The 18,697-nt window shown below is 37.0% G+C and overlaps 1 protein-coding gene across 3 annotated transcripts in view; it reads right to left on the bottom strand.

Annotated features, from left to right (window-relative positions):
• The window catches only part of BMT2 (base methyltransferase of 25S rRNA 2 homolog), a 63,234-nt gene that overhangs the window by 20,232 nt on the left and 24,305 nt on the right, over positions 1 to 18,697 (bottom strand). For 2 of the 3 annotated variants that reach the window (XM_024194694.3, XM_024194697.3), the window contains one exon: positions 14,467 to 14,640. The exons of the other annotated variant lie outside the window; for it this stretch is intronic. In XM_024194694.3, the coding sequence (XP_024050462.1) occupies positions 14,467 to 14,640 (174 nt within the window). The remainder of the gene's footprint in view (positions 1 to 14,466; positions 14,641 to 18,697) is intronic. 3 annotated transcript variants of the gene reach the window in all.

The raw sequence follows: 18,697 nt of genomic DNA, 5'->3' as shown, positions 1-18,697 counted from the left end.
GAGATAAGACTGTTCCACAGGTCTTCTGCATGAAGGATTTGAGTCACCTGGACAGAGATGGCCACATCATCCTGAGAGGACGTGAACAGCTTGAATCCAAAGAAGCCCTACAGCTGCTGTTTATGCCAGGTCATAATCAGAACCAACCTTTGGAGCCAATCTCTGACTGACTGAGAAGACTAATGCACACTATTGGATTCTTGTTTGTCCCTATACTTCTTGGATCTACCTGGTTCTATTTAAAACAACACGGAGTGCTACGAACTAAAGAACTGGCTGCTCTGCTAACAAGAAAAGAATCCCAAGGCCTCCTGTCCTGATGGATGCAAGGATTTCCTTATAACTAGACCAGAAAAGCTACTTAACATCACCAGGGGATCCTCCTTTGGTGGATTTAAGACTTTTTCTTAAGCAAAAACCCAAAGAGCTATTTCACACAACATTACTTGGTGTTCCTCTTGAATCAGAGCCCTTCCCTTCTAAAAACATTCAGTTCCCCAAGATTTCCTCTATGACAACAACTTTGGAGGAATATTTTGTCAGGACGACGAGTCTTGGATCAGACTTATTTCCCCCATCTTCCTAAATGGAAGGAACTTAATAGTCAAAGTCAAACTACACAACTTTCCCCCTCGTCCCACCTACAAACTATAAGCTTGGTACTAGACAAATACTTTAAACTACCCTAACAAATTCTGATGACGGGAGAGAATTGGGTTCATCACCCACCCAAGCTGTCAGAGAGAGACTGAGGGATTGTTGGAGTAAAAGCTTTTATATCCTGGGCTCCAGAATACTGAGCCAGACAGGCATTTGTACACCCTCCCAAAAAGAGTGCCATTAGGAGAAAAATTTGGAGGGGTAATGTTGGGGATGGGGGGAATTAAACTTTAGAATAAAGTTGTGCCACAACCCTATTGGAATTGTACTTGTTGCCCTCTCTAAACTACACAGATTGTGCCCTGAAGTCAATGGAAGATATGGGTACTGAGCATCTCTTGAGGGGGTGGGGGAAGAGAAATCAGGCCCTGTTAATATGTATCAAGTTGTTTTATACAAATGGAAGAATACTCCATTCATCCTGCCATATGATTGCTCGTCAAAGAGCTGAAACAAGACATGAATGCTTTACTGCCCTGCCAGAAGACAATGGTTTAGGTTAACCACAACCTTATCTAAGAAAAAGATGCATCACCAAAACAGAATGGTGCATTTAATATTCTGATTTTGAGCTGAAAAGCACCTTGGAGGAAAACCTATCCTATAGATCATAACTCTGAAGCACCAGTGGAGACTGGTAGGGGATTTTTGTCTGCACTTGCATTCTTGTGCAGTAACATTTATTGTACTCCACGTTAGGTAAAATTTAGTACACTCTTAGTTCACTATATGTTTAATAATTGTATCCATAACTTCTTAAGGAAAAATGGAAAATATCAGCTTATTTTTTAGTCAAGGTACCACTATCTGTTCTCCCCTCTGAAGGATGATTATCTTACAGGATTGATTTAACAAGGGACTTCCAAAGAATGTAATGGAAACTGTTTTTCTAATACAGTTGTACATATAACAGTCTAGAATTTTACCCTACAGAAGCGTGTGGTGAAGCTGCCTGCTATTCAGCATAAAGAGAAATTTATGTTCCAGTAATTTCTCATAGTCCATTTTCCTCTCTCCTACAAAACAAGAGTTCATTCATCAAGCAATACAGGTCTACTTACCATGAAGCAGAAGAGTACACTGGCAAAAACAGTAAATATAGTTGGGCTCCATACTCTTTCCTGTCAGTCTTTTAAAAGTCACACTATCACCGCAATTAGAGAACTGTATAACTATACATAAAAAAGCAAAGAAAATAGAAGGGAGCAAGATTCAAGGGGGAAGAGGTTAGGCTGCAACAAAATTACCAGCATGCTGATTTCCCCTTTTCATAGGTCTCCTCTTCTATAATAAATAAAAAACAGACATTGCATTCAGCAACATTGGACTAACAGTGCAAAAACAGTAAGTTGGGCTTTCCTTAAATGGCTGTGTAGAGTAGTTCTGAACCAAAAATCAATCTCTGAAAAAATATAGGTTTAGGTGTCAACACACAGTAGTGCAGCAGGAACTATGTAGCACCCTTACTGTTAACAACAAATATCAACGGATGCCTCAGCTATCTTCAAAAGTTGGCAGAAACTGTAATGAAGTAGGAGAAGGTGCACAATTATTTTCAAGCGAAAGACAAGGTGACAGGTTTTGAACCCTAGCTTCCTAGTAGGTGCAGCTGTAATGCAATCTATGTGTATATTAATTTATTTATTGTAGAATGGGAGAGAAAAAAGAGTGGACTGGATGTATTTATGTCCACCTGCAGTGAAACAATATAACTTATCCAGTGGAAAAGGATGGGGAGGAAGAGAATTAAAAGAAAGATTTTATTTACTTTAACACCTAAAATGAATGAAGCCTCTTTAAAGAGGCCAGTTTGTAATTCATATTTTAGCCACAGTAAACTAGAAACAAGGATGAAAATAGGTGGTTGAAATCAGTAGCCCTCAATTGGCCAAAGAGGGTACTAAGGCTCCATAACCCACTGCCAACTTTTGAGTGACAGTTGACAGAAGAATACAAGAGACTTACATTTTCTTGATCTGTGGGTAAATCAGTCAAGGTGCATACAGATTCTAATTTATCAACTGTAAGTATTAATCTTTGTTATAAGGCATCCACACACATACATTACTGTTATAACATGCCAAAAACATTTCCAAGCATGTGGTATTGGAGGAGACTTGGGGCAGGGAGAAGAGAGAAAGTTAAAGTTAAATTAAGCTCTGTAAGGCAGTCTTGCACAATTTTAATTCCATGTTCTGTAACACTATCAACTAATTTCTGCCTACTTTTGCAGTATAGTAGGTAGTCCAATAGTCTGCATTTATCAAATTATTATCGGTAGCCAAAACCTTTGAATAATTGCTTCTTGAAATAAACCATAGTAATTAAAGTTTGTGACTTATACTACATAAAAGATAATTGAACAAAAAACCATTAGAATGCACTCTGGAACTATACTAAACATTACCACTAATCTTTTTTGAAGGATAACTAGCTGAAGTATCATAACCAATTTATTTTCTATGTGCATCCCACACCTTACTCATTTGCATCTCAAGCTGATACAGCATCTTTCCCTCTTTGTACTTCCATTACATAAATGTAGAAATAATTAAAAACTGATTAACTTTTTGCTGTATGAAGAAAATTTGCACCAGCACTGCCAAATTTAACACAATCGCATGCTTACAAATAGTAATTTGATTGTTAACCATTACATTATTTTCTTCTGTTTATATAATCAATGCAAATGCTAAGTTAGAGTTAATATCAAGATTTTAAATTCAGAGGTATGTGTTCTACTGTATACACACATTATGGAAGGTGTTTTGTTATAGGAGGATGAAACACAAAAAATGAGACCCTGTTTGGCAAACAGTTTACACATTGGTGAAATAAATGTGGAGATCTAGACAGAGGGATACCAGAGGTAGTCTTACAAAATCATTTATTACTGTAAGACTACACTAATAAATGAACTGAGACAAGCATTCCTCAAACTTATTTGATCAGGCCCCCCCTGCTTTGTGTCTGTAGTCGTTTACGTTTCACCTCGCCCCTCCCCCCCCCACACACACACCCCGACACCCAGCTCTGAAGGCAAAGCGGAGAGCAGCAGCTGCTGACTGGACACCCAGCTCTGACGGCAACACCGCGCCAGCGCAGAAGTAAGGTTGGCAATGTGAAAAATGATATTCATCAAGACCACTTTTTACAACAGACTCAGCACCCTATTGCCACCCTTACTTCTGTGCTGCTGCTGCCACCCGGGCTGACAGCCGGAGCCCTGCTGCCTACAAGTGAGGGATTAGGGGGGTGGAGGGAAGGAGCTCCTGAGCAGCGGGATTCGAGCTGTCAGCCCCAGGGCGGTGGGGCTCCAGCTGTCCCCTTTATTCCTGCCTCCTGGGTGTGCAGGGCCCTTCTGCATGAACCCCAGCCACCTGGGGCTGACAGCCAGAGCTCTTTTAAAAAAATAAATAAAAAAAAAAATAAAAAAAAGTACACAGCTTGCACCTACTATAGTTTGAGAACCCCTGCCTTAGACCAGTGGTTCAAACTTTAACAACCTGTGAACCCCTTTTACTAAAATGTCAAGTCTCACGAACCCCCCCTCCTAAAAATGAATATTTCCAGGGAGAAAATCTCCTTTACCTGAGTATAAACTATAAAAGCAGTGATCTTGGAAATATAAAATGTGTTTTTATGACATGCTTATTAAACACTATTATTATTATTTATCATTACAGTATTTTTATTACTGTATGAAAATGGCAACACTCTTCCAAGATCTCACTTTCATAGCTTGTATCACTTTGAATAAGCCTGTTATAAGACAAGGCTCCTATGTTTCATCCAGGAGTATCAGATGTGAAACAGCATGAAGGTATTTAAGAAGCCAACTCAAAGAGTTCCTCCTACACAAGCATTCAGGTCTTGAGCAGTCCAGGCAAACAACACATGTTACAACAAAGCTTAAACTTGTTCTTCATAATAATTTTAAAAACAATACTAGCTGCCTATTTAATTTTAAAAACAGCAAAAAATATCCACCTCCCTTTCCATTTCTTATAAGGAGTCTCAAAGTTTAAATCTCCTCAGTATGATAGATATGCTTGCTTTGATCTGCTTAGTTCTTGGAAGTCCAGAGGCTCCGGACTGCTGGCCCCATGCTGCCTGGGGTCCCTAGGGACAGCTCTGTATGCCATTAAGGCATTTTAACCTGAGAACCCCCTATAACATTTCACAAACCCCCAGAGGTTCACAAACCCCAGTTTGGGAACCATTGCCTTAGACCAATGGTCTAAGACCACTGCTGAGTTTACAAAGGAATGGTTAAACTCTGTTGATCTCCATTATACTTTGGAAAGTACTGAAATTACGTCTCATGCACTAAAATGGACCAAGTATAAAACTAATAGTTTAAAATTTAAATTTCTGGAACAGTAAGATAAAAAGTAGCTCTATCTGGAGTTATTTTCCTAATTATTGCGTCATAGTAGCAAATCTATAATTATGGGTGAGAAGTAGGTTTTATTCTAAACCTAGATGTTGTGGCAATAAGTGCAAATGCCTGTAAATACAGTGTGTCAAAAGATTATTCTTAAGAAAGAACAATTTTTTGTCCAATTCTGAACCAAGGTGAATTATTTTGTTAAAAAATCTTAGTAAAATTCCATTTGATCATTCTGAAGTTATTGGAGCATGAAAGCTGATGTTTTACATATGTAAAGAAAATTGCTCAAGTACTACATGAGCCCAAAACTGTAGGATGATTTTAAAACTAAGCTTTCCAGATATAGTACAGTACTTAATTCTCAGTGAGAAAAGTCTTAACATGTTTGAAGAAATTTGATTTGGTAATAAAGTTATGGTTTCAAAAAGTACATACTACGCACACAGTATGATTTTCCATTACCATTTTTAACACTGTACCCAGGTGCACTGGGAATATCTGGGAATGCCACACATGAAAAGAACCACTGCAGCACCATATAATGCTTCATGCCTGTATGTGATGTTATTTGCATCAGATCCAGATTGAAATTTAAGCTGTTTTTAAGGCAGAATTTTAACAAGTTCAGTATTTTTACTAGTGTTGAAATAAGCTCCCTCGGGCACTAGTTCATAAGTTTACTTCCAAAACTACAAAATACAAAATATGAGGTACAGATAAACTGTACTAGTTGCATATTAATGAAATTATGGAATGTAAACTACTGTTCATTTTTAGACTATGCATACATGCCTTAAAAATGCCTGTAAAAGATCTGAGAAATGAGATACAGCAAATCAGTTTTAATATTAGTTGCATCCCAGTGGACTAAAATCATGATGAATTCTCAGTCATTTAAAAGTATTTTCTATCTATCTGGCATGTCAATAAGAATCATATAGCATCTGTCAGCCTTTTTCCCTGCAAGTATGTACAATACAAGAAGTGTTCAATTCTGTAACAGCAGCAACTTTAGCCACATCACAACAGCACGTCAGTTACTAATCCTACAGAACTGTGGATTTATCAAGAGCCCCTAGACCTTATTTTATTTTATTTTTTGGCTGCAACTGTTGCCAGTATGATTAGTAGTGCAGGACTCCAAGAACAACATGTCAAAACAGAATTAATACTAAACATAATCCCATCAGTTAAGGTCCTATGAAACTTTCCATTGGCTTCAATGTCTAGATGATAAAAAATTCACTCCAAAATGAAAGTGACAAATTCTCAGTTAGTAAGAAATTTCCACAAAAATAAAGTGCTCTCCCACAAAATATTGATAGTTAGACGTGCAGAAACAAAAACACCTCTGATATTAAGATACTTTGTTGTTCTCCTATATAACAAAACTGATTAAATTTAAAAACAAATACTATTTAAATACATTTTCTAAAAATAAACTATTTAAAATTAAATTTGAAGTTATATTAAGGCATCAAGTTACTAGAATCTAGTAAAATCATTTAAATAAAAAGTATGCTGCATCAATGAGCTCTCCTCAAATTTTAATGAGTTAAAGGGTGCTGCTTTTTTAAAATTATATACAGAATCAGAGGGAAAACAGTCTTATCTTCTGAGGTCAACTTAAGCTTTATAAATATGTCACAATGTCAGGTACTGCATTAAGTATTTAAGTTATTTACATTCTTTACAATGGAGTAAATGCTGGTATTTATAATTGTCCAAATATAATTACTTTCAGATTCTGTTGTGCAGAAAAGCTCTCTCTTTGGTTTTAGTTTAGGCAGCAGGTAGACAGAGGACATTTTCTTATCTGGATTAGTTCAAAGTTGAGAAACTGACTGGGAGTTGAAAAAGCTGTAAAGCTTACTTCCTTTTCCAATAAAAACCATGTGGAAGAGGATGAGATCTACTAATTCTAAAAATTTGAAGGAAACTGGGTCAGATTTTTAAAGATATTTAGGCACCTGAAGATGCAGATAGCTACCTAATCTGCGTAGGTGGAGGGGGAGAAATCAAACTAGAAACCTACCTTTAGGTATCTTTAGGTATATAAAGACCCTTGAAAATCTGTCCCATGATGACCAGAAACAGTCAATTAATCAACTACTGTTAATATTTCCTTTGTTTAATAAATCAGTTTTAAATGCAAAATATATTTTGATTAAATTTACTTTTTTTCTTATGTATCCAGCACATTTAAAAAGGTACTTGTGTTTAACTAAAAAGAAGCCATTTTAAAAAAAAACTGCTTTTGTATATTTAATTTAATTCTAATTTCCATCCAAATGCAGCTTGACACAAATCCAGGAGTAAAAAAAAAACTGGAAAAAATGTAAAACAAAACAAAAAAACACACATTTATTCAGGATCTTGATTTTCATGTTAAACTATATAATTACTTAAATAAATGCATGTAGATATAGTGTATCCTCCTGGTTAGCACAAAAGACTAATGTAAAGGCTGTATCTGGTTGCAAATCAACAAGAATTAACCTATCTTTAGGAAAGTAAAAGTACAAATGCAAATCAATAATTTAAATCAAGATTTCCAACTTGCTGATTCAAGTAATGATTACAATTCCGAATTCAAAGCACTGATTTAAGTCAATCCACCCTGTTAAAAATTAAACTGTCCTTCAATCTTAAAACAATTTTTTTTAACGTCAGTGTATCTGAAAATTTTGTAATCCTCAAGAAACCATCTGCAAAAATCATTTTATCCCAATTAAATGTATTTACCTTACAGCCTACGTTTGTTTATTGTATGTATATTTAAATCTACATAAAAGTAACGTATAAATCCAGGTGCTGAGTCTACGCAAGATTCCTTCCTCCCACTCAAACCTAGCTGCAAACCCATCTAACTTATTTTATATAGCTCATGCATTCACGCACCTTTAACATTCTATGACAGAATCAAAGGTGAAATTATTCAAATTGTATTTTCACATTTTTAAGCTTCGTCTTTAGGGGCAGAGATACCATTAAATAATTTGTGTTCCCCTTTTCTTAAGAACCCCTGGAGAACCCCCCTTGGCTATTTCAGTATAATAACCGGCTAGTAGTTAGTATCAATGCATCATCTTTCAAAGCCTTATACAGATTAAGGGGTGAGCACATAGCATTCTCTCTAGGCAGAAAAGGAGAATGATGTACAGTTGATATGCAACAAATGTTGCTTAGTGAGAAGGGAAACTGCTCCTGGGTACGGAGAAGTTGGTGGATAGGTGACAATTTTGCTGAATACAGCAACTCATCCTCCAAGTGTTCTGCAGAATTTTCAAGTCAAAACTTACAGGCTCTACTGTGAGACTGAGAATGATGGTTCTTCACAATCTTTCATATCATGGGACTACTTAAGATTCTCACATGGGGCAGAGGCCTGATGGAGACACAACATTTTTAAAAAAATGAAAGCGTTGCTTGTAATACAAGCCTTCAGAATGTAGACTGATTATTGGTCATTGTGATCTTTCATAATCCTCCTCCATCTCATCTATTACAAGGTCAGAGATCCAATCTTAATATTTTTGCTTCTAATGATCATTTCTCTCTCCCCTCCCCACCATATGGTCTGTGAAAATCTTCATCCTCTTCAGCACTTATCTCAAGATTCTGTTCCTAGTTTCAATGTCATTAATATGATACATCAGCAATACCATTAAGGATGAACTGTCAGGGCTCTCCTTCCATCTCCCACTCCTCCCTACAGACATACAAGTCAAACTGATAGAAGAGCACTGCTTCCTGCAGGATCTCCTTGAGATATATACCTTCTTAAAAGGTGTGGATGAGGAAGCTGTTCTCTTCTACTTCATGACCCAGCGCACCAAGCCTCCTCAGCATCTGACCAAGAGCAGACCAGTTGACTGAGTTTTCGAAGAGGCTGCAAACAGCTACATTTGTAAACTATCAGCTGAACAACTTGGTGATTAAAGGAGATTACGGACTCTACTTTATAGTTATTGAAATATAAAAAACAATTATCTTCAGCCACGTCATTACAGTGAAAAATACTCTGTATTAGAAGGAAATGCTTTCTAAAAACTAAAAGAACTTGCCAAAGAACTTGGTTATAGGGGACCTGCAAAGCAGGGCCGGCTCCAGCTTTTTTGCAGCCCCAAGCAGCAAAGAGGGGAAAGAAAAGAAAAAAAAAAAAAAAGCCGCGATCGGCGGTACTTCGGCGGCTGCTCTACCGCGCCGCTTCATTCTTCGGTGGCAATTCGGTGGCCGATCCTTCCGTCCGAGAGGGACTGAGGGACCCACCGCCGAATTGCCGCCAAAGACCTGGACGTGACGTCCCCTTCCGTCAATATCCTATTCAGCTTGAAGTGAAAAGTATGCTTTTAAACATATTCAAGTCAGTTGAGGATTTTTGTCATTAAGGTGGAATTCCAGGGGATGGTTGGAGGTTCATGAAACCTTTCAGTTTGCACTGTGAATATATTACTTGTCAGATGGCTAATTGTCTTGCTGCACGTGAAGCCTTGGAGAGCAATGGGAGTGCCTCAAAATGAAGTGCCTCCTCAGTGCAACAATACTAGCGTAAATATGATAAATATGAAAAAAAGAAATATGGAGGAGAAAGGGGAAATTGTGTTTTAAGGAGCTCAACTGTGCAGTACACCTCTACCTCGATATAACACTACCCGATATAACACGAATTTGGATAGAATGCGGTAAAGCAGTGCTCCAGGGGGGCGGGGCTGTGCACTCCAGTGGATCAAAACAAGTTCAATATAACCCAGTAAGATTTTTTGGCTCCCGAGGACAGCGTTACATCGAGGTAGAGGTGTACTTTTACTTTCTTGTTTAGCCCTGGTGGCTCTTTTTTTGGTTGTCTTACTATTTTTTTTAATCTGGGGTATACATTTAAGTTGAGCCTCTATTATGGTGTCTTTAAAAAGATTCCATGCAGCTATTTTACTTTTGGTGCTGTACCTTTTAATTTCTGTTTAACTAACCTCCTCATTTTTGTGTAGTCCTCTTTTTTGAAATTAAATGCTACAGTGTTGGGCCGCTGTGGTGTTTTCCCCGCCACAGGGATGTTAAATTTAATTATATTATGGTCACTATTACCAAGCGGTCCAGCTATATTCACCTCTTGGTCCAGATCCTGTGCTCCACTTAGGACTAAATCAAGAATTGCCTCTCCTCTTGTGGGTTCCAGGACTAATTGCTCCAAGAAACAGTCATTTAAGGTGTCAAGAAATTTTATCTCGGTATCCCATTCTGAGGTGATACATACCAGTCAACATGGAGCTAGCTGAAATCCCCCACTATTATTGAGTTTTTTTTATTTTTACAACCTCTCTAATCTCCCTGAGCATTTCACAGTCACTATCACCATCCTGGTCAGGTGGTTAGTAATATATTCCTACTGCTATATTCTTATTATTCGAGCATGGAATTACTATCCATAGAGATTCTATGGTACAGTTTGGTTCATTTAAGATTTTTGACGTAATTTGATTCTATGCTTTCTTTCACATATAGTGCCACTCCCCCACCAGCATGACCTGTTCTGTCTTTCCGATATATTTTATACCCCGGTATTACTGTGTCCCATTGATTATCCTCATTGCACCAAGTTTCTGTAATGCCTATTATATCAATATCCTCATTTAATATGAGGCACTAGTTCACCCATCTTATTATTTAGACTTCTAGCATTAGTATATAAGCACTTTAAAAACTTGTCACATTTTAGCTGTCTTCCATTAAATGATGTAATTGAATGAGACTTTTTTTCACTTTACTGTTTCTCATCAGATCCTACCTATATTTTATCATCTTCCATACTCTCCTCCTTACTAGGACAGACAATCTCCATTAGTAGATCCTCCTCTAATGGATGTCTCTGTCCGAACCACGTGCTCCTCCGCACCTGGTGGCTTTCCCCCAGCCCAGTCCATGACTTTTACTAAAAATACCCGTGACTAAAACGTAGCCTTAAACATAACTAAGGATAAGTTAATCACAAGCCACCACCTAAGACAAAAGGAGTCTTTTTCCTTGTTATCCTTTAATAATGTTAGATGGAATCCTCTGATGTGAGAGTGAATGGGTTGTAAAAGGAGGTGAAGAGCTTGTACGTTTCAGCAACTGTGGGGTTGGCAGAGTAAAGATCCATTAACAGGGCATAATGGGGCATTGATGAAAGAGTGCAGAGTTAAGGTTGCAGGGCATACACCAAGCAACCTTGGACACTGTTATTGAAGTATTGAAGCACTGAGCTATCCCTCCCCCCAAAGTGTTTTGCCATTGAACATACAAATAAAAGCAGAAAAGCATTTAACATCCTTTAAGTGCTATATACATAACAAATATCAAATCTATGTGGAAGCGGGAGAGTAGTTTTCCCTCCCACTTTGCTTGTTGCTACTTGGACTTCTAGGTGTTTTCAATTAATGTGGTCATCTCAGTGTTACCTACCTTCCTCCCTACGTCTCCCTTCCGTTTGCAAGGGAGAAGAGACTTTGAACATGGAATCTTAGCCAAACTCTTTCCAACACATTCATCACCAATAATAAAAATTTTAGAGTGGGAACTTTGTTGATTCATGAAGCATAACAGAATCCATCCCACTCTTCCCTAGCCTTAGTGAGTCTGCAGAGCTAACAGCTGTAAAAAGTAAGTAGCGAAACCCTGAAGCAGCAGGCCTGACTCAATATGCAGGGCCTGTTTAGTTAGATGACATTTTTATTCTCATAGCTCAGAACCATATTTTAATCCCAGAATACAGTGCTGGTACTTAAGTTTCTTCATTTTTTAAAGAACCTCCAAAACTGAGATTCTTATATTTCCTATACTTAGAACTGCTACTCTCTCTAATTAGTAGAAACCTTAAATGTACCCACTGTACACATACATTCAGCCTTAATTCTCTCTGCAGTTACCTGCTTAGTTTGTCACATCGAGGTCACGTACCTGCAAAGCTGACAATCACAGAGTATATGCAACTTTCTACTAAGCTTAATAGTGTCATGGACCATTGATTCAGACTGGTGCCTCTTGTTCCCATTATCCCGCCAAACTGCCTGTTCAGATAAGTTGTACTGGCTGGCTTAGTACTGCTGGGTGTTCAAAAACTGCATGCTGGATCTGTGTACACTCATCTATTGTGTATAATTACAGGAAGTTGATATTTTGTTGTGACCACATACTTGAAGTACTTTGTCTAGCTGAATTCCCACTGTTCTTAGGTTTGCCTCTACTATTACCCCTCTTTCCAGCATCTTGAGTGACTTTCCCTGGTAAAGTGCTTTCTTATCATTTACAAGCCACATGATCTCAAGCACTGAATCCTGAATACTTATGAACTAACTACTTGCAGCTCTGATGGACAAAGACAGGAGCACCTCATATAGTATCCTTGCAAATGGAAATGCAATTGTGTGCGATATGAAGACAGAAAAAAATCACTCCATATGAAAAAAGTAATGACAAACAACTAAGCATCTAGCTAGATATAGGGAGCATCAAGGAGATGATGAAAGTAGGTATCATCTCATTTAGCATCCACATTATTAAACAGCCTTTAATTCAGATACTAAATCAAGCCTCCTGTTCTTTCTAGCACCTCAACCCCAAGAAAACCTCTTAAGATATGCAAGATTCCATTCTTACAGATCTTAAATATTGTGCATGCACACACTGCTGCACAATAGGAGACAGAACAGAGCAGGGGCCATGGGAAGAGTGGAGTAGAGCAGGGGTTCACACCTCTTCCATCACAAAACCTATGCAGGAAAACTGGAGATGAACCCATCTCCTCCTCCTTCCTAGCTCTGTTTCTGGAGCTGATAAAGAGTCAATAGTTAACTTGTTCACACCCCCCCGCCAAAAAAATCTGCCAATATTACTGTTTAAACTGTTAAGTGTCTAATTATCTAATCTTTGGCCCTGTTCACTGAATTTAATAGATAAATACAATGAACCATGATTCATTTCTACTTGATTTTTCTTTTTTTAAGTTAGGTGAACATCTATTCAGTTTATATGCTATGATTTATTAACCCCCTGGACTAACTGATCTTCTATTGATGAGCAAGTGTAACTCCAACAGAGTAAACAAAATTTTGAAGAGAATAATTCTTAGTTTGATGTTTTGGGGAGGAGGGAAGAAGCAGAGAGAAATCAGGGTTCTGATGGGAACTCAGGTTGCAACCTCAATTATGTAGTGGATACTGCGCATCTCCATAATACAAAATAGTATTAGAGAACAAATTGTCTGTTTTCTGTTTTGTTTCTAACCACTTTGTACAGGGACACTTATGGCATTTACAAGTTATTCTAACAGAGTTAAAGGCACAAAGATACTAACTGATGTGGGCATAAGATATTCATTAATAACATTACTAACCTGCCCTTCATTTCCCTAATGAATAATACATACAACTTGTTCACAGGAGATATGGCACAGAAGCAAGATCTAGAAACGCTCCTGGAACTGCTAACAAAATACTGTGGCAGCTAAGCAGTCATAAGAGTTGACCCATGAATTTAAGAGCATAAATTAAATTTACTAATTTTATTTTTAAAAGCATATTAAAATTTAATGAATATATATTTATGTAGTCTCATTACTCTACTACACTTGTACAGTTTGAATCTCTTCCCATTATAATAAGGTGGCAGAAATTTTACACTATAGTAAAAGGTACAAAAGTTAGTGTTATTCCAGGACCAAAAGTAAAAAAATAAAAATAGATTGTTAATTTGAATTAAAGATGAAAACAAGTCAGAACCTTGAGAGAAAAATACCTTAGAAGAGTACTGCATCTGTTATTTATGTACTAATAAACAAAATTAAAATTAAAAAAAAAAAAAATCAATCATCAGAAAACCAAGAAGGTTAAAAAAGGTTGGGATTCAGAAGGGAGGGGGAGAAAAAAGAGGGGTAAAAGGAGTATAATCATAGGTACCCAATCCATATTTAGGCAAAGTGGATTGAGTTTCAAAAGTGCTGAATACTCAGCAGTTTCCTACTGAAGCACTTTCCTCTTAAATGTTCCCTTTGTCCAAACCCCAATTGTATTATAAATCACATACCAAGAACACTAACAAGACAGAATTGTTCCACAAGTGGTTGTTACGAGAGAGTTTTTTCCTTAAATTAAATTAAAAAAAAAAAAAAGACTATTGTCAATTTCAGAATAAGTTCTAGGCCACTATTTTTGTAACATTAGCTTCCAAAAAATGTGATACAACTTTTCGTGAAGCATATTAATATATACTTACTTTTTTTTTTTTTTTTTTTAAACTTTCTTTCCTTTTTTAAAACTATAAAAAGTTGCATTGGAAATACATTAGGGCAATGCAATTTCACAGAAGTCAATGTTATAAGATTGGGAAAAACTTCTCTTTTGCAAACTTTTTTACTATAGCAAAAAGTTACAACTTACTCCTCTGATATAGTTTCATGATTTGTAAAGCTGAAGTTGGGTAAGGGTTCTTCAATTTTGGGAGTCTGGTGAACATTTAAGGCTGAAGTGGTCTTAGATGCAACAACTGCTCTTTTCTCATCTTTTTCAAGTGCTTTTCTCTTTCCGCCATTTTGAAAATATTCTCGGCACACACTAAAAAAGAAAATATCCAAAGTAATATTTCAGCAGACCAGTGGTAATGAGGTTTAGCAATACTTATAACTATAGGTACTTTGAGTCTACACATTTTCTAAAACTTGCAGTTAAATTTATTATTAAAAACGGATTATACCAAGCCTTGAGATGATCAAGACTTTTGTAAAAGTAAATATTATTGGGGTTTACCTATATTAATTTGAACTCAGCAGCAGCATGACAAACTGAGAATGAAGGAAAAACACAGTTTTTAATGGAATTCAATAAAGGATACAAACACTTAATAACTAGAGTTTCATAACAAAGTCCCACATTAAAGCTACAATACATATTCAAAGAGACAAACCCACAATGTTACCTGTAGAAAGCATTGTTTCCAATAGTTTCCAGAAGGCACTCATTATCCTCACTTCTTTGGCCATTTATTGTCCATACAGATCACATATGAAATGAGAAGTGGCTTAATTGCTTCCAGATGTTTTGATCCAGAGGCAGCAGTCAAAAGCTGGACTAAGTTAAAATGAGGTACATGGATTTCTCTCTCTTTTGGATAAGTTCCGTATTATCTATACATAAATACAGTAGATCCTAACTTTCAAGGAGAGGAAATGTGGACCTAGTGAAGATACCCTTATCAGAGCTACAATTAGAAGTATATTCAACCTTCTCCCCCACTTACATACTAGCTCTGTAGTCTCCAGAAATGGGGAGGGTTAGCAAGTACTTGTAAGACACTTATTGGAAAGGAGGAATATAACCCAGTCATAAGGACTGGTGTAGGTAAACTAGACAGAAAGCAGAGAAGACTTAATTATAAGCATCAAGCCCAACCTTGAAAGCCACTCCAATCTCACTCTAGAATCATGGAGGGCAAGAATACAACTGTTTATAAGCATATATTAGTAATATCAACCAGAGCACAGAAGGGGTTCACCTTTGGATTACAGAGCTTTTCCCCTTATTATATAGTTTTACTATTGTTGACTGTGTCATGGGTCATTGTAGGCTCCCAGTTTAAGACTAGAAAGGCTGGAATTGTCTCAGCATATATGAGAATATAAAGCCTTGTTTGTACTAGGAATCTTGTTTTAAAACATTGTAAATGTTTAGCTGCCTTTTTATTTTGTTTATCATGTGAAACTTGAAGTTGAAAAAATCTTCAGTTTTTCCATAGATCAGAGGCTTTGCATCTCTTCTTACTGAGAGAGATATTGGTTTTGCTATAGGGATCTAATTTCAGGTTCTTAGAGAGTTATAACGTTTAAAACAGATTCTGAACTGACAGAGATGTCAGAGATGTTTTGGAAGAACATCTTTGGATGCAGTTTCTCCCATTGAGGATTCCAAGGTCTGCACTAGAACAGAGAGATCTTGAGACAATTCTATCAATTACCACAAGTTCAATGTTCTGATTCTGTTCAAGCATTAGAAAAGCAATTTAGGATTTTGTTAGGATAGAAGAATTTTTAGATAGTTCTGCTGATCACCATCTTACAAGTGAGAAAATCCAGACTGGCATTTAAAAAAAAAAAAAAAAAAAGATGAAAAAGACAACATGGAATTCCATCTGTATCTAATTTAGGGCCCACTTCACCCCTTCCTTCTTGAAGGAACATAACTAAATTTTAGAACCACATAGCTATGCTAGCAAAAGCCCTAGTGTAGATGCAGTTATACCAGTAAACGAGTGCTTTTGCCATAACTTATTTTGCTTGCAGACCCAGAATAGCTAGACCAGCTAAAGCACTCTTTTGCCAGTAGATACTATATACACAAGGAGAATTTTGCTACCACCAAAACCTCTATGTGGAGACATAACCTTTGATTTGGAGTTATTTTCCAAAATGTGTCTTTCTGCTTCCCTTTATATTACAAAGCTATAGTCTTCAATACAAAAGGGAAGTGGGAAGACAACAAAAAAGTAGAGTTTGAGGAAAGCACAGGCAGGGTATATGATTAATTTATTGTTCAAGCTTATTGCAATAGCACTCTAAGGTCATGTGGGGTCCAGAAATAATTCTGGAATTCAGCAGACAAATCTTGTATCAATCCTATAACTAAAGGTTTCCAAGGTATTCCCTGAAAAAAAAAAAAAAATCACATACACAGGGTGAGGCAGTCTCCTTGTTTTAAGGCTGCAAATGGTCAGTATCGATCACCATATACTGAATTTTTACAAACCATGAAGAAATATTTCAATTAAGCAATAAAAACATTATATAATCAAAAATGAAAGACACACATAGAATCTAGTTTATGAATTAATCTCAAAATATTTTTCAGCCTCCCCAACTAGGCAGCAGAAAAAATTAAAAAAAATAATCTGCATAACTGTGACTCTTAATACCAAAGAAGAGTATAGATGGTTTCTCTAATGATTGTACTGTGTTATGTTGGCTAGCCCGCTAAATAATTTTCAGACAGTTGCTTTCTCAGGTATTCGGTTAGAAAAGATTGCATGGAGAAAAGAGAAAATGATGGTAGAGTGGCTATACAAGTTTTTTTCTAGCTTTCCTCATTACAGATGCCTAAGATCTGCCTCCAAAAGCCATCCTGTCCTCAAAATAAGACTCTTCAGAAGCGGAACACTCTGAAAATATTGAAGAGAAACTTATGATCACGTAACTGTACCAACTACAATTTATTTTTCTATGTAATCCAAGTATTTATTTATTTTTAAAACTGTATTTTCATTCAGTTAAGCAGCAGGACACAAAGAAGGGCCACAGCACCATGTGACCCCTCACCTCTCTGCAGATCATCAGTGATACATAGAACAAAAGTTTGAGAACTCCTGGCCTCTAGAGATGAAGTAAGGAATTGCAAAATATTTTCTCGGCTCTATTTATTAAAAAGTTGACAAGCACCTGTCAGAGGATCAGTCTGCCCTGTCATCTGGCCTTCTAGGCACCAGTTTGTCCCATGAATTTCCAAAGAATGCACATACACTACATTCAAATTAAAGTCCTTTTCTTAGGATTTTGTTTCAGTAAACCAAAGAAGTTCACAAAAACTGCTTTCCCCTTCCAAGGCAAAGCAGTTCCTTTTCCTGGTCAGCAGGGTTCCACAAATAATCTCTCTTTTAGCCTTCAAGGCTTAGTCCCCCTCTATCCCTGGGTCACAGAAACTTCGCACACAGATTCTTCCCTTTGTTCATGCCATCGCTTAGTTTGCTCCACGCCTAATATTGTCTCTATTCAGGAGACTTACTGTGGGAAAATTTCCTGGTATTTTCTGTTCCCTTTCACTATGAGAAAGGCAGCCCCTCTTATGTGATGGCAGTCCAAAAGTGGTGCCTATGTCAACCCTCTGCTCAACTGGATTTGGCCACAGACCAGAGCTGAGGACTAAGCCCCAAAGGCAAGCACACCCTGAAATAGCACTGTTATATATTGTTTGATGTTTGGGATTATGTGGACAAACAGAAAAAGGAGTACCTTTCCCAGACCTGAGAAAAAGTTCTGTGTAGCTCAAAAGTTTGTCTCTCTCACCAACAGAAGTTGCTCCAGTAAAAGATATTACCTCATCCACCTTGTCTCTCTGACAAAAAGAAAGTAATTTCTGCAAGAGAAACTTTATATACGGAACACTGGGTATGAGAAGTAACACAGGGATGGATTTTCATACTCTACATCTTTAATTAAATCCAGGTGCAAAACTTGATATGCTTATAAAGCCACTGGGAAGTCATTAGAACATGTGACTATTACATAGCAAAGATCTGTATTTAAAAAAAAAATCAGTACAGCTATAAAAAGCAGCAAGCAAGCAACTAACTTTTAAAAATCCTCTGCAAATAAAACATTATGAATTATTTCATAAGAGTATTACTGTTACGAGGGTATAAGGGAGGAGGTGTTGCCTTATATATTAAAAATGTATACACTTGGACTGAGGTTGAGATAGAAATAAGAGACAGACTTGTTGAAAGTCTCTGGGTAAGGATAAAAGGGGTAAAAAAAACAAGGGTGATGTCATGGCAGGGGTCTACTACTGACCACCAAACCAAGAAGAAGAAGAAGAAGAAGAAGAAGAAGAAGAAGAAGAAGAAGAA

This window comes from Terrapene carolina, unplaced genomic scaffold (genome assembly GCF_002925995.2).
Source record: "Terrapene carolina triunguis isolate 2854851 unplaced genomic scaffold, T_m_triunguis-2.0 Scaffold68, whole genome shotgun sequence".
Taxonomy (NCBI): Eukaryota; Metazoa; Chordata; order Testudines; family Emydidae; genus Terrapene; species Terrapene triunguis.
Note: the sequence above shows the minus strand (reverse complement) of the source record. Positions and strands in the feature narration are given on the sequence as shown.